The sequence below is a fragment of the Conger conger genome, chromosome 11, assembly GCF_963514075.1.
Source record: "Conger conger chromosome 11, fConCon1.1, whole genome shotgun sequence".
Taxonomy (NCBI): Eukaryota; Metazoa; Chordata; class Actinopteri; order Anguilliformes; family Congridae; genus Conger; species Conger conger.
The window spans coordinates 9,900,608-9,916,010 of NC_083770.1; the positions used below are offsets into that span (position 1 = coordinate 9,900,608).

The 15,403-nt window shown below is 42.0% G+C and overlaps 3 protein-coding genes across 3 annotated transcripts in view; all 3 read left to right on the forward strand.

The window, feature by feature from the left end:
- The first annotated feature begins 1,594 nt into the window (after nt 1–1,594).
- LOC133141115 (granzyme A-like) lies at nt 1,595–6,330 on the forward strand. The gene is made up of 5 exons (XM_061261519.1): nt 1,595–1,889; nt 4,624–4,771; nt 5,121–5,259; nt 5,641–5,913; nt 6,175–6,330. Exons 1-5 carry the CDS (start codon nt 1,829–1,831, stop codon nt 6,328–6,330), a joined length of 777 nt encoding a protein of 258 aa, XP_061117503.1. The 5' UTR covers nt 1,595–1,828.
- A 2,527-nt stretch (nt 6,331–8,857) lies between these two features.
- LOC133140527 (granzyme A-like) lies at nt 8,858–14,556 on the forward strand. Its single transcript, XM_061260534.1, has 7 exons — nt 8,858–8,897; nt 9,378–9,380; nt 9,801–9,839; nt 12,083–12,230; nt 12,580–12,718; nt 13,688–13,960; nt 14,223–14,556. The coding sequence occupies exons 1-7, from the start codon at nt 8,858–8,860 to the stop codon at nt 14,376–14,378; spliced, it is 798 nt and encodes a 265-aa protein (XP_061116518.1). The 3' UTR covers nt 14,379–14,556.
- The window catches only part of LOC133140795 (granzyme A-like), a 30,400-nt gene continuing 24,328 nt past the window's right edge, over nt 9,332–15,403 (forward strand). The window contains exon 1 of the mRNA XM_061261004.1: nt 9,332–9,380. The gene's annotated coding sequence lies outside the window, so the exon portion shown is untranslated. The remainder of the gene's footprint in view (nt 9,381–15,403) is intronic.

The window sequence follows — 15,403 nt, forward strand, 5'->3', positions numbered from 1 at the left end:
CTGTGCAACACAGCTCACTCAGACTGTGCAACACAGCTCACTCAGACTGCATTTCACTGCGGCTGTGCAGCTGCGACTGCACGGGCGGTCATGGCTGAACTGCGCACACTGTCCATACACTGTGTTACAAACAGTTTTAACCCTCTAGCTCTGAGTTAGCTAGATAACTGCACAAAGTTAAACCCCAGGTGTGTGCTACACATTGGTGGTGGTTGAGCCAAGTTTCCCCCTCATCACTGTAAAGCGCTTTGAGTTTCTACAAAAGCACTATATAAATGTAATGATCTATCTATCTATCTAAAACCCAGAAAGCTCAGTCCATGCTCCAGATTTGGGCAGGGTCTGTTTTTAGTCAGTGCAGTTATCGGGCTAACCTGCTTTATGGGCCAGGCCACAGGGGTAAAACCTGGACTTAATCTGGACAGGGGGAACCTGGACTGAAGTTAAAAGAGCTGTTGTTATCTGACTTACTCAGAAATTCTGCTTTGTGGACCTACCCCCAAGTTGAATGATGGTGTTCTGTATGAAGCCTGGTTTTGAAATTTTATTTTTAGGGCAAATTTAGGCTTGTTTGAAGCAGGCCTACTAAAACTTGTAGGCAGGAGTAGAACTGAAGCTGAGTAAAGTTTCAGTGTTTTTTCCAGGGCATAAAAAATCTTGAGAAATGGCTCCATCTCTTGGCTCTTTTGTGAAATGTCTACTACATATGTTTAACATACGTGTGTTAGTCGCAATCCACCCTGTAAGATTGTGTGTGCCTGTGTGAAGATTGTGTGAATCTGACACAAACAAATATCATGCACATACAAAAACACATATGTATGAATGCAGAAAACACACACTCGCATACACATGCGAGATCAAGTTTTCCAGTGATAGTGTGTGGGTATGTGTGTGTGTCCGCATGTGTGTGTGACCAGTGGCGTCTCTACATTGGGGGTCGGTGGTGCCCGGCCTCACCACGACAGAGCGTGGATGATAGGGAACGCCTTATGCGAATGTCACAACGGGTGACATTGTAGCGGATGTCTCGTTACGATCACGTTATATTAATATGAGATCGTGTTATAACTACGAGACTCGTAGTAGCTTAGTATTACATTAGAGCTATAGTTACATGACAGTTATTTAGCTGACGCATTTATCCAAAACTATTAAGTTAGCACTAGCAGTCCATACTGTAAGCTAATAAATAGACTATCACAGTTTTGAAAAATATCACAATGAACGAGGTTGCATTATTGTACAATTCAAGATAATAGTTGCCATAGCCTACACATAACCTCAGGGAGATTCAGTTGAACTTGCAGTTCTTACTCCGTGTAATGTCTGTTTTTATTGTGCATGTTTATTTCATCTTTTCCTCACTACATGGTGCAGTTGCAGATCAGGTTCCCCACAGTGTTAACAGGTACCAGCTAACTTGATGAACACATAATTATGCCAGCTCCCCGATCATCTCCGATGTGATCTAATACTAAATTGGCAACAATCGTGCCAAACCGTAAACCACTTTTTTTATTTAATGTTACCGAATTTACGTTTGAACGTCCCGCTCCCCGGGTACGGTACTTTTTATATTTTTCAAGTGAGCAGCTAGTGATAGTGTGTGATAAGGGTTTCATCGCTGTCAAACTAGCAAGGTTAGCACAATAGTCATTGCTAGGCTTGACAAGCCGATTGATGCCCCTCAAGTGTTTAAACCACAGTTTCTTGAGTAGGACGGTGAGGCAAATCTTCCATTCTGAAGGTAACAGCGATGGACCACATCCTGTCGAGATGAAATAAATATCAGTCAGAGCAGCCAGGCAAACTCCATTACATCATCATGAAAGGAAAGGTCCCCCTGTTCACTTGTCTTCCAGTTCTGCTCCTGTGTCTGACAGCAGGTGAGTCTGCAAACACACCGGTATGTGTATTTCTGAGTCCTAACAAAGTTTACAGAGAATGCCTTGTTAATGTGAAAGGTGAGAGGAGAAGCTGGTTCAAGCTGATAGGAAGGCGAAAGTAACTCAAATGACCACGCGTTACAACAGTGGTATGCAAAAGAGCTTTGAACACACAACACGTCGAATCTTGAAGTGGATTTTGCTACAGCAGCAAAATACCAATAAGTCTGATACCTGATCACTGAGTGTATTTTCAGTGCAGTCTGCAAGTATTTAGACTTATTTTTTGTCGTTTTGGTTCTATACTCTATACCACAAAATATTTAAGGTATTTAGAGCTATTTTGGGTGATCATTGTAGGAATGACAGCTTGTCTTATACATTGGACAATTTGCTGATCGGCTGTTTCTTGGCCAGCAGTGTGTTTTTGCACAATTATATTGTGGAATTTGCATTTGGGTTCTGTTGCTGTTGTCTCTCAACATTATATTACAATATTATTATGTTGTATGCATGTACATTATTGTATGCACATTGGTGCGCACAAATAGGGGTGGCCCAGGTCAAAATTGCCCCAATTGTAAAAAACATTTTACATTTAATATCTATGTGAAAAGAAGTGAACTTTTAAATGGGACAAAGTTAAGCATCACAATTTCTTCCAATTTTAAGCAAGATTACTTTTTATTTTAATTTTTTACAGTTTCAAAATAACAAAAAAAGGAAAAAGGGCTTGAGCAAAAGTTTAGGAACCCTGTCAGTTAGTACTTTGTAACTCCTCTGTGGGAAAATATAACAGCGTTTAAAGGCTTCCTGTAGCCAGCTAAGAGTCTTCTCGCTTTTGGAATTTTTCCCCGTTCTTCCTGGCAGAACACCTCTAATATTCTTCAGCCTCCTTGCATGTATGGCATGTTTGAGATCTCTCCACAGATTTTCAATAAGATTTTCAATAATATAAATCTCAGGTCAAGTTTCTCTCAGGTCAGTGCACAGTGGTGTGAAAGAGTGTTTGCCCCCTTCCTGATTTCTTATTTTTTTGCATGTTTGTCACACTTAAATGTTTCAGATCAAACAAATTTCAGTTTTTAAATGAAGGTTTTTATTATTAAGAGAAAAAAATCCAAACCTACATGGCCCTGTGTGGAAAAAGTGATTGCCCCCTAAACCTAATAACTGGTTGGGCCACCCTTAGCAGCAACAACTGCAATCAAGCGTTTGCGATAACTTGCAATGAGTCTCTTACAGCGCTGTGGAGGAATTTTGGCCCACTCATCTTTGCAGAATTGTTGTAATTCAGTCACATTGGAGGGTTTTTGAGCATGAACTGCATTTTTAAGGTCATGCCACAGCATCTCAATAGGATTCAGGTCAGGACTTTGACTAGGCCACTCCAAAGTCTTCATTTTGTTTTTCTTCAGCCATTCAGAGGTGGACTTGCTGGTGTGTTTTGGATCATTGTCCTGCTGCAGAACCCAAGTTCGTTTCAGCTTGAGGTCACAAACAGATGGCCGGACATTCTCCTTCAGGATTTTTTGGTAGACAGCAGAATTCATGGTTCCATTTATCACAGCAAGTCTTCCAGGTCCTGAAGCAGCAAAACAGCCCCAGACCATCACACTCCCACCACCATTTTTTACTGTTGGTATGATGTTCTTTTTCTGAAATGCGGTGTTACTTTTACGCCAGATGTAATGGGACACACACCTTCCAAAAAGTTCAACTTTTGTCTGGTCAGACTAGAGTATTTTCCCAAAAGTCTTGGGGATCATCAAGATGTTTTCTGGCAAAATTGAGACGAGCCTTAATGCTCTTTTTGCTCAGCAGTGGTTTTCGTCTTGGAACTCTGCCATGCAGGCCATTTTTGCCCAGTCTCTTTCTTATGGTGGAGTCATGAACACTGACCTTAACTGAGGCAAGTGAGGCCTGTTGTTGTGGGGTCTTTTGTGACCTCTTGGATGAGTCGTCGCTGCACTCTTGGGGTAATTTTGGTCCACTCCTGGGAAGGTTCACCACTGTTCCATGTTTTCGCCATTTGTGGATAATGGCTCTCACTGTGGTTCGCTGGAGTCCCAAAGCTTTAGAAATGGCTTTATAACCTTTTCCAGACTGATAGATCTCAAGTACTTTCTTTCTCATTTGTTCCTGAATTTCTTTAGATCTCGGCATGATGTCTAGCTTTTGAGGATCATTTGGTCTACTTCACTTGTCAGGCAGGTCCTATTTAATGATTTCTTGATTGAGAACAGGTGTGGCAGTAATCAGGCCTGGGTGTGGCTAGAGAAATTGAACTCAGGTTTGATAAACCACAGTTAAGTTATGTTTTAACAGGGGGGGCAATCACTTTTTCACACAGGGCCATGTAGGTTTGGATTTTTTTTCTCCCTTAATAATAAAAACCTTCATTTAAAAACTGCATTTTGTGTTTACTTGTGTTGTCTTTGAATAATATTTAAATGTGTTTGATGATCTGAAACATTTAAGTGTGACAGACATGCAAAAAAATAAGAAATCAGGAAGGGGGCAAACACTTTTTCACACCACTGTATATTATGTGTTTCTCTCAGGTCAGTGTATATTATGTGTTTCTCTCAGGTCCATTTTCTCCATCTTCATTTCTTTTGTTGCCACTTTTCCTAGCCTCTCCCGATGGGTGAAGCTAGGAGTAGATAAAAGAGCAATAAAAAGGAGATGAGAAAAATAAGAGATTGCAATGAGCCCTATGTGTTTCTCTCAGGTGAGGGGGCAGAGATCATCGGTGGAAAGGAAGTGCCCCCCCACTCTCTTCCATTCATGGCTCTCCTGCAGAACTCCGAGGGAAAACAATTCTGTGGCGGCACTCTGATTGACCTCCAGTGGGTTCTGACTGCAGCACACTGCAGAAAGTGAGATACTTTTCATTTTAACATTCCCAGCATTTACCCTTCCCTTTTATTACATTTCCAACATTAACCTTTCCAATCTAGCAATCCAAACATATACCTGCTGTCTGTATTTCCTCTTTGTACTCACTGTCTATACTATATGTCTGTAATTCCTGTTTGTAATTATTCTCCATATTTCTGTCTGTAACTCCCAACTAACGACTTTCTGTAAGTCCTGTCTGTAACTCCAAACTAATTATGCTGTATTTCTATCTGTAAGCACTGTCTGCACTTACTGTCTGTAACTCCCAACTGAGTCCTGTCTGTAAGTCCTGTCTGTACGTGCTGTCTGTAACACTCTACTCCTCAGTGTTTCGCGCGTGCTGTTGGGGGTGCACGTCCGCTCAAAGTCAGAGATGGAGTACCGACAGCTCCAGAAGGTGAAGCACAGTGTTCTTCATCCCTTTTATGACTCATACAGCAAGGTCAATGACCTCATGCTGTTAAAGGTGAGTTATTAGCCATTAGTTTTTTAAAGAATTACATTTGCATATATTCAAATATGTCTACAAATTAAGTGTACCCTGATTGGAGGTTTGGAGGTAAGGAATTGCACCTATCCCGAGCACTTGGGATTGGGCCATTCAAATCCCTAATGGTTGTGAGGCCTTGCCCCGCTCCCCCCTGGAGTCCAGTGGAAAATCCCCAGAGGGGGAACCTTGAAACTGATAGCGGTCATTACCATGTATATGTGAAGTGGTCCAATATACAAATTTGTCTGTCTCCCAACAACATAAACACAAAGGCAGCTCTGACAGAAATTGAAGAGATTGAAAAGTGTGTTCTGGTGTGCGGCCAGTATGTTCTTAGCCTGTGACTCTTCTCCTCAGCTTGACAGGAAAGCCAAGAAAACGAAAGCTGTCCGGCCCCTCACACTGCCCCCTCCTGTTCAGGATGTCCCGGCGGGGACGGGCTGTGTTGTAGCAGGATGGGGAGCCACCAAAAATGGTGGTGTAATGTCAGACGTTTTGATGTCAGCCAATGTCACAGTCATTGACAGAGCCCTGTGCAACTCCAAGGATTACTACAACCTGGACCCCATCATCACCAATGAAATGCTGTGTGCGGGGTATAAGGACAAGAGACCTGTCGACACCTGCCAAGTGAGTCTCATATGTACACACACACGCACGCACACACACACACACACACACCTGTTCAGTTAGTCTCATATGTACACACACACATATGCACACAGAAACATACACACACACACACCTGCAGAAACACACAAACACACATTTTACATGTATTACATAAGGCACACCCAAGTAAATTAAACCTGCAGGAAATATAGTTTGAAAGTGTAATTTGACTGTTGTGTTAAGATAGGGCTGAGTGTGTGTTTCTTCTCTGTGTGCCAGGGAGACTCCGGGGGTCCACTGCTGTGTGAAGGGAAACTTAGGGGGGTCACCTCATTTGGGAAGAAATGCGGTTTAAAGAAAAAACCAGGAGTCTATGCTGTACTCACCAAGAAACAGACACAATGGATCCACAAGACCATAAAAAGCCTGCTGTGATGTCATCCATAGCTTGCTCTGACTCCAGCCTTGCATTTCACTTTTGCATTCTTCCGATCATTTTTATTTATTTTTTATCAACAAAAGTGTGTATATTTAAACAGTAATATTAAAAACATAGAATGCTTGGACTTCTAAATAAGATGTTGACTGATTTCCACATTGTTTCCCTTTTGTTGAAATTTAGTATTTTATTGTTATAATAAACTGACTGCAAGATGAGTTTAGATTGAATTATTATTGGTAACCAGCATTGTGTGAAATTATATTCACCTGGAGAAAATGTGGACTTGGAATGCCCATGGAATGATTGCCAGAAGGGGTTGTTTGAGTATCTCAGAAACTGCTGATCTTTCACACACAACAATCTCTTAGAGTTTAGAGAATGCTGTGAAAAACAAACAACATCCAGTGAGTGGCGGTTCTGTGGACACAGAGGCCTTGTTAATGAGAGAGGTCTGAGGAGAAGGGCCAGACTGGTTCAATCTGACAAGAAGGCGACAGTAACTCAAATAACCATGCGTTACAATGCTATGCAGAGGAACTGAACATACATGTCGAAACTTGAGGTACATTTTGCTCCAGCAGCAGAAAGTCAATGAGTCGAAAAAATGAGACTATTTGTCGTGGTGGGAGGTAATTCCCGCTGTGATCGCCAGAGGGCCAAGGATCATTGGTTGCACCTGTTCCTTGTTAGCACCTGGGGAATTACCTTCCCCTAAGAGTACTTAAGGCCAGTACTGACTACCTTTCAGTGCTTTTGTGTCTACTGTTCGCTCTAGCACAAAGCTGGTAATACACCAGGTAGACGCTGTGCTGGTAGAGTCAGGTACGGTGTTGGTGTGTTTATCTGAACGCTCCGAATTTAAGAAATATAGGTAAGGAAGGCGAATTGTGGATGGGACGAGTTGTAAATTACACTGATACAGTATGGAACACGTTTGTTAGGTAAATGGGTTTAAGTCATCAAGGGTCCAAGGTATGAAATGAGCCACAAACCACTGTGCTGCTGCCAGTATGCAGTAGATACTACACAAATTGTTTCTTCTGAATATTTTCTCCATTGAGTTCAACAAGAAAACTAGTCTGGAGAAACACTTTTTGTAGTATCTACTGCATATCTGGCAGCAGCATGATGGTTTGAGGCTCATTTGATCACTTAGGTCGATAGCTGCACAAAGCAAATCCCAGAAAGCTAAGTCCATGTTCCAGATTTGGGCAGGGTCTGGTTTTAGTCAGTGCACTACAAACAGTGTGTTACAAACAGTTTTAACCCTCTAGCTCTGAGTTAGCTAGATAACTGCACAAAGTTAAACCCCAGGTGTGTGCTACACATTGGTGGTGGTTGAGCCAAGTTTCCCCCTCATCACTGTAAAGCGCTTTGAGTTTCTACAAAAGCACTATATAAATGTAATGATCTATCTATCTATCTAAAACCCAGAAAGCTCAGTCCATGCTCCAGATTTGGGCAGGGTCTGTTTTTAGTCAGTGCAGTTATCGGGCTAACCTGCTTTATGGGCCAGGCCACAGGGGTAAAACCTGGACTTAATCTGGACAGGGGGAACCTGGACTGAAGTTAAAAGAGCTGTTGTTATCTGACTTACTCAGAAATTCTGCTTTGTGGACCTACCCCCAAGTTGAATGATGGTGTTCTGTATGAAGCCTGGTTTTGAAATTTTATTTTTAGGGCAAATTTAGGCTTGTTTGAAGCAGGCCTACTAAAACTTGTAGGCAGGAGTAGAACTGAAGCTGAGTAAAGTTTCAGTGTTTTTTCCAGGGCATAAAAAATCTTGAGAAATGGCTCCATCTCTTGGCTCTTTTGTGAAATGTCTACTACATATGTTTAACATACGTGTGTTAGTCGCAATCCACCCTGTAAGATTGTGTGTGCATGTGTGAAGATTGTGTGAATCTGACACAAACAAATATCATGCACATACAAAAACACATATGTATGAATGCAGAAAACACACACTCGCATACACATGCGAGATCAAGTTTTCCAGTGATAGTGTGTGTGTATGTGTGTGTGTCCGCATGTGTGTGTGCCCAGTGGCGTCTCTACATTGGGGGTCGGTGGTGCCCGGCCTCACCACGACATAGCATGGATGATAGGGAACGTCTTATGCGAATGTCACAACGGGTGACATTGTAGCGGATGTCTCGTTACGATCACGTTATATTAATATGAGATCGTGTTATAACTACGAGACTCGTAGTAGCTTAGTATTACATTAGAGCTATAGTTACATGACAGTTATTTAGCTGACGCATTTATCCAAAACTATTAAGTTAGCACTAGCAGTCCATACTGTAAGCTAATAAATAGACTATCACAGTTTTGGAAAATATCACAATGAACGAGGTTGCATTATTGTACAATTCAAGATAATAGTTGCCATAGCCTACACATAACCTCAGGGAGATTCAGTTGATTTTGTAGCATATTTAACGATTAATTTGCAGTTCTTACTCCGTGTAATGTCTGTTTTTATTGTGCATGTTTATTTCATCTTTTCCTCACTACATGGTGCAGTTGCAGATCAGGTTCCCCACAGTGTTAACAGGTACCAGCTAACTTGATGAACACATAATTATGCCAGCTCCCCTGATCATCTCCGATGTGATCTAATACTAAATTGGCAACAATCGTGCCAAACCGTAAACCACTTTTTTTATTTAATGTTACCGAATTTACGTTTGAACGTCATGTGCGCTCCCCGGGTATGGTACTTTTTATATTTTTCAAGTGAGCAGCTAGTGATAGTGTGTGATAACGGTTTCATCGCTGTCAAACTAGCAAGGTTAGCACAATAGTCATTGCTAGGCTTGACAAGCCGATTGATGCCCCTCAAGTGTTTAAACCACAGTTTCTTGAGTAGGACGGTGAGGCAAATCTTCCATTCTGAAGGTAACAGCGATGGACCACATCCTGTCGAGATGAAATAAATATCAGTCAGAGCAGCCAGGCAAACTCCATTACATCATTATGAAAGGAAAGGTCCCCCTGTTCACTTGTCTTCCAGTTCTGCTCCTGTGTCTGACAGCAGGTGAGTCTGCAAACACACCGGTATGTGTATTTCTGGGTCCTAACAAAGTTTACAGAGAATGCCTTGTTCATGTGAAAGGTGAGAGGAGAAGATGGTTCAAGCTGATAGGAAGGCGAAAGTAACTCAAATGACCACGCGTTACAACAGTGGTTTGCAAAAGAGCTTTGAACACACAACACGTCGAATCTTGAAGTGGATTTTGCTACAGCAGCAAAAGACCAATAAGTCTGATACCTGATCACTGAGTGTATTTTCAGTGCAGTCTGCAAGTATTTAGACTTATTTTTTGTCGTTTTGGTTCTATACTCTATACCACAAAATATTTAAGGTATTTAGAGCTATTTTGGGTGATCATTGTAGGAATGACAGCTTGTCTTATACATTGGACAATTTGCTGATCGGCTGTTTCTTGGCCAGCAGTGTGTTTTTGCACAATTATATTGTGGCATTTGCATTTGGGTTCTGTTGCTGTTGTCTCTCAACATTATATTACAATATTATTATTATGTTGTATGCATGTACATTATTGTATGCACAGTGGTGCGCACAAATAGGGGTGGCCCAGGTCAAAATTGCCCCAATTGTAAAAAACATTTTACATTTAATATCTATGTGAAAAGAAGTGAACTTTTAAATGGGACAAAGTTAAGCATCACAATTTCTTCCAATTTTAAGCAAGATTACTTTTTATTTTAATTTTTTACAGTTTCAAAATAACAAAAAAAGGAAAAAGGGCTTGAGCAAAAGTTTAGGGTCTTCTCGCTTTTGGAATTTTTCCCCGTTCTTCCTGGCAGAACACCTCTAATATTCTTCAGCCTCCTTGCATGTATGGCATGTTTGAGATCTCTCCACAGATTTTCAATAAGATTTTCAATAATATAAATCTCAGGTCAAGTTTCTCTCAGGTCAGTGCACAGTGGTGTGAAAGAGTGTTTGCCCCCTTCCTGATTTCTTATTTTTTTGCATGTTTGTCACACTTAAATGTTTCAGATCAAACAAATTTCAGTATTAGTCAAAGACAACACAAGTAAACACAAAATGCAGTTTTTAAGTGAAGGTTTTTATTATTAAGAGAAAAAAATCCAAACCTACATGGCCCTGTGTGAAAAAATGATTGCCCCCTAAACCTAATAACTGGTTGGGCCACCCTTAGCAGCAACAACTGCAATCAAGCGTTTGCGATAACTTGCAATGAGTCTCTTACAGCGCTGTGGAGGAATTTTGGCCCACTCATCTTTGCAGAATTGTTGTAATTCAGCCACATTGGAGGGTTTTTGAGCATGAACTGCATTTTTAAGGTCATGCCACAGCATCTCAATAGGATTCAGGTCAGGACTTTGACTAGGCCACTCCAAAGTCTTCATTTTGTTTTTCTTCAGCCATTCAGAGGTGGACTTGCTGGTGTGTTTTGGATCATTGTCCTGCTGCAGAACCCAAGTTTGTTTCAGCTTGAGGTCACAAACAGATGGCCGGACATTCTCCTTCAGGATTTTTTGGTAGACAGCAGAATTCATGGTTCCATTTATCACAGCAAGTCTTCCAGGTCCTGAAGCAGCAAAACAGCCCCAGACCATCACACTCCCACCACCATATTTTACTGTTGGTATGATGTTCTTTTTCTGAAATGCGGTGTTACTTTTACGCCAGATGTAATGGGACACACACCTTCCAAAAAGTTCAACTTTTGTCTGGTCAGACCACAGAGTATTTTCCCAAAAGTCTTGGGGATCATCAAGATGTTTTCTGGCAAAATTGAGACGAGCCTTAATGCTCTTTTTGCTCAGCAGTGGTTTTCGTCTTGGAACTCTGCCATGCAGGCCATTTTTGCCCAGTCTCTTTCTTATGGTGGAGTCATGAACGCTGACCTTAACTGAGGCAAGTGAGGCCTGTTGTTGTGGGGTCTTTTGTGACCTCTTGGATGAGTCGTCGCTGCACTCTTGGGGTAATTTTGGTCGGCCGGCCACTCCTGGGAAGGTTCACCACTGTTCCATGTTTTCGCCATTTGTGGATAATGGCTCTCACTGTGGTTCGCTGGAGTCCCAAAGCTTTAGAAATGGCTTTATAACCTTTTCCAGACTGATAGATCTCAAGTACTTTCTTTCTCATTTGTTCCTGAATTTCTTTAGATCTCGGCATGATGTCTAGCTTTTGAGGATCATTTGGTACTTCACTTGTCAGGCAGGTCCTATTTAATGATTTCTTGATTGAGAACAGGTGTGGCAGTAATCAGGCCTGGGTGTGGCTAGAGAAATTGAACTCAGGTTTGATAAACCACAGTTAAGTTATGTTTTAACAGGGGGGGCAATCACTTTTTCACACAGGGCCATGTAGGTTTGGATTTTTTTTCTCCCTTAATAATAAAAACCTTCATTTAAAAACTGCATTTTGTGTTTACTTGTGTTGTCTTTGAATAATATTTAAATGTGTTTGATGATCTGAAACATTTAAGTGTGACAGACATGCAAAAAAATAAGAAATCAGGAAGGGGGCAAACACTTTTTCACACCACTGTATATTATGTGTTTCTCTCAGGTCAGTGTATATTATGTGTTTCTCTCAGGTCCATTTTCTCCATCTTCATTTCTTTTGTTGCAACTTTTCCTAGCCTCTCCCGATGGGTGAAGCTAGGAGTAGATAAAAGAGCAATAAAAAGGAGATGAGAAAAATAAGAGATTGCAATGAGCCCTATGTGTTTCTCTCAGGTGAGGGGGCAGAGATCATCGGTGGAAAGGAAGTGCCCCCCCACTCTCTTCCATTCATGGCTCTCCTGCAGAACTCCGAGGGAAAACAATTCTGTGGCGGCACTCTGATTGACCTCCAGTGGGTTCTGACTGCAGCACACTGCAGAAAGTGAGATACTTTTCATTTTAACATTCCCAGCATTTACCCTTCCCTTTTATTACATTTCCAACATTAACCTTTCCAATCTAGCAATCCAAACATATACCTGCTGTCTGTATTTCCTCTTTGTACTCACTGTCTATACTATATGTCTGTAATTCCTGTTTGTAATTATTCTCCATATTTCTGTCTGTAACTCCCAACTAACGACTTTCTGTAAGTCCTGTCTGTAACTCCAAACTAATTATGCTGTATTTCTATCTGTAAGAACTGTCTGCACTTACTGTCTGTAACTCCCAACTGAGTCCTGTCTGTAAGTCCTGTCTGTACGTGCTGTCTGTAACACTCTACTCCTCAGTGTTTCGCGCGTGCTGTTGGGGGTGCACGTCCGCTCAAAGTCAGAGATGGAGTACCGACAGCTCCAGAAGGTGAAGCACAGTGTTCTTCATCCCTTTTATGACTCATACAGCAAGGTCAATGACCTCATGCTGTTAAAGGTGAGTTATTATCCATTAGTTTTTTTAAAGAATTACATTTGCATATATTCAAATATGTCTACAAATTAAGTGTAACCTGATTGGAGGTTTGGAGGTAAGGAATTGCACCTATCCCGAGCACTTACATTTTACATTTACATTTACATTTACATTTTAGTCATTTGGCAGACGCTTTTAATCCAAAGCGATTTACAAGTGCATAGGTTCTACCATAAGTCAGAGCATCACATCCAGAAACTAGCAAAATACACAGGAAATGCTGTTCTAAACATAGTTGTCATCATTTTTTATTTTTTTTTGGGGGGGGGGTTAGACAAGGATAGGGATATCAGAAAGGAGGGGCAGGGGAAGTCAGGAGGGAGGACTAAGGTAGAGTTTGAAAAGGTGGGTTTTGAGTCTGCGTCGAAATAGGGGGAGGGATTCTGCTGTTCTGACAGTGGTAGGCAGGTCATTCCACCACTGAGGAACCAGAACGGAAAACAGGCGTGAACGTGCAGCTCGACCGCCAGGTGCACGTAGAGAGGGAACCGTAAGGCGACCAGAGCTGGCAGACCGGAGTGGTCTAGCTGGGGAGTAGGGAGTGATCAGGGATTGTATGTAAGGTGGGGCAGTCCCCTTAGAAGCCTGAAATGCCAACACTAGGGCCTTGAAACGGATGCGTGCGGCAATGGGAAGCCAGTGGAGGCCAATGAGAAGCGGGGTTGGGACTTGGGATTGGGCCATTCAAATCCCTAATGGTTGTGAGGCCTTGCCCCGCTCCCCCCTGGAGTCCAGTGGAAAATCCCCAGAGGGGGAACCTTGAAACTGATAGCGGTCATTACCATGTATATGTGAAGTGGTCCAATATACAAATTTGTCTGTCTCCCAACAACATAAACACAAAGGCAGCTCTGACAGAAATTGAAGAGATTGAAAAGTGTGTTCTGGTGTGCGGCCAGTATGTTCTTAGCCTGTGACTCTTCTCCTCAGCTTGACAGGAAAGCCAAGAAAACGAAAGCTGTCCGGCCCCTCACACTGCCCCCTCCTGTTCAGGATGTCCCGGCGGGGACGGGCTGTGTTGTAGCAGGATGGGGAGCCACCAAAAATGGTGGTGGAATGTCAGACGTTTTGATGTCAGCCAATGTCACAGTCATTGACAGAGCCCTGTGCAACTCCAAGGATTACTACAACCTGGACCCCATCATCACCAATGACATGCTGTGTGCGGGGTATGAGGACAAGAGACCTGTCGACACCTGCCAAGTGAGTCTCATATGTACACACACACGCACGCACACACACACACACACACCTGTTCAGTTAGTCTCATATGTACACACACACGCACACACACACACACACACACACACACCTGCAGAAACACACAAACACACATTTTACATTTTACATGTATTACATAAGGCACACCCCAGTAAATTAAACCTGCAGGAAATATAGTTTGAAAGTGTAATTTGACTGTTGTGTTAAGATAGGGCTGAGTGTGTGTTTCTTCTCTGTGTGCCAGGGAGACTCCGGGGGTCCACTGCTGTGTGAAGGGAAACTTAGGGGGGTCACCTCATTTGGGAAGAAATGTGGTTTAAAGAAAAAACCAGGAGTCTATGCTGTACTCACCAAGAAACAGACACAATGGATCCACAAGACCATAAAAAGCCTGCTGTGATGTCATCCATAGCTTGCTCTGACTCCAGCCTTGCATTTCACTTTTGCATTCTTCCGATCATTTTTATTTATTTTTTATCAACAAAAGTGTGTATATATAAATAGTAATATTAAAAACATAGAATGCTTGGACTTCTAAAAAAGATGTTGACTGATTTCCACATTGTTTCCCTTTTGTTGAAATTTAGTATTTTATTGTTATAATAAACTGACTGCAAGATGAGTTTAGATTGAATTATTATTGGTAACCAGCATTGTGTGAAATTATATTCACCTGGAGAAAATGTGATCAAACTGACTTGGAATGCCCATGGAATGATTGCCAGACGGGGTTGTTTGAGTATCTCAGAAACTGCTGATCTTTCACACACAACAATCTCTTAGAGTTTAGAGAATGCTGTGAAAAACAAACAACATCCAGTGAGTGGCGGTTCTGTGGACACAGAGGCCTTGTTAATGAGAGGTCTGAGGAGAAGGGCCAGACTGGTTCAATCTGACAAGAAGGCGACAGTAACTCAAATAACCATGCGTTACAATGCTATGCAGAGGAACTGAACACACATGTCTAAACTTGAGGTACATTTTGCTCCAGCAGCAGAAAGTCAATGAGTCGAAAAAATGAGACTATTTGTCGTGGTGGGAGGTAATTCCCGCTGTGATCGCCAGAGGGCCAAGGATCATTGGTTGCACCTGTTCCTTGTTAGCACCTGGGGAATTACCTTCCCCTAAGAGTACTTAAGGCCAGTACTGACTACCTTTCAGTGCTTTTGTGTCTACTGTTCGCTCTAGCACAAAGCTGGTAATACACCAGGTAGACTCTGTGCTGGTAGAGTCAGGTACGGTGTTGGTGTGTTTATCTGAACTCTCCAAATTTAAGAAATATAGGTAAGGAAGGCGTTCGGTTGTGGTGTTTGTTCACCGACGCCTTCCTGAAGGGTTTTCTTTTCTTTCTTTTTATTTGGGGCTCATGTGAGCTGGTGGTAGAGGGACGTTGTCCCTGGTACTGTATTTTTGTTTGTTTTCTTT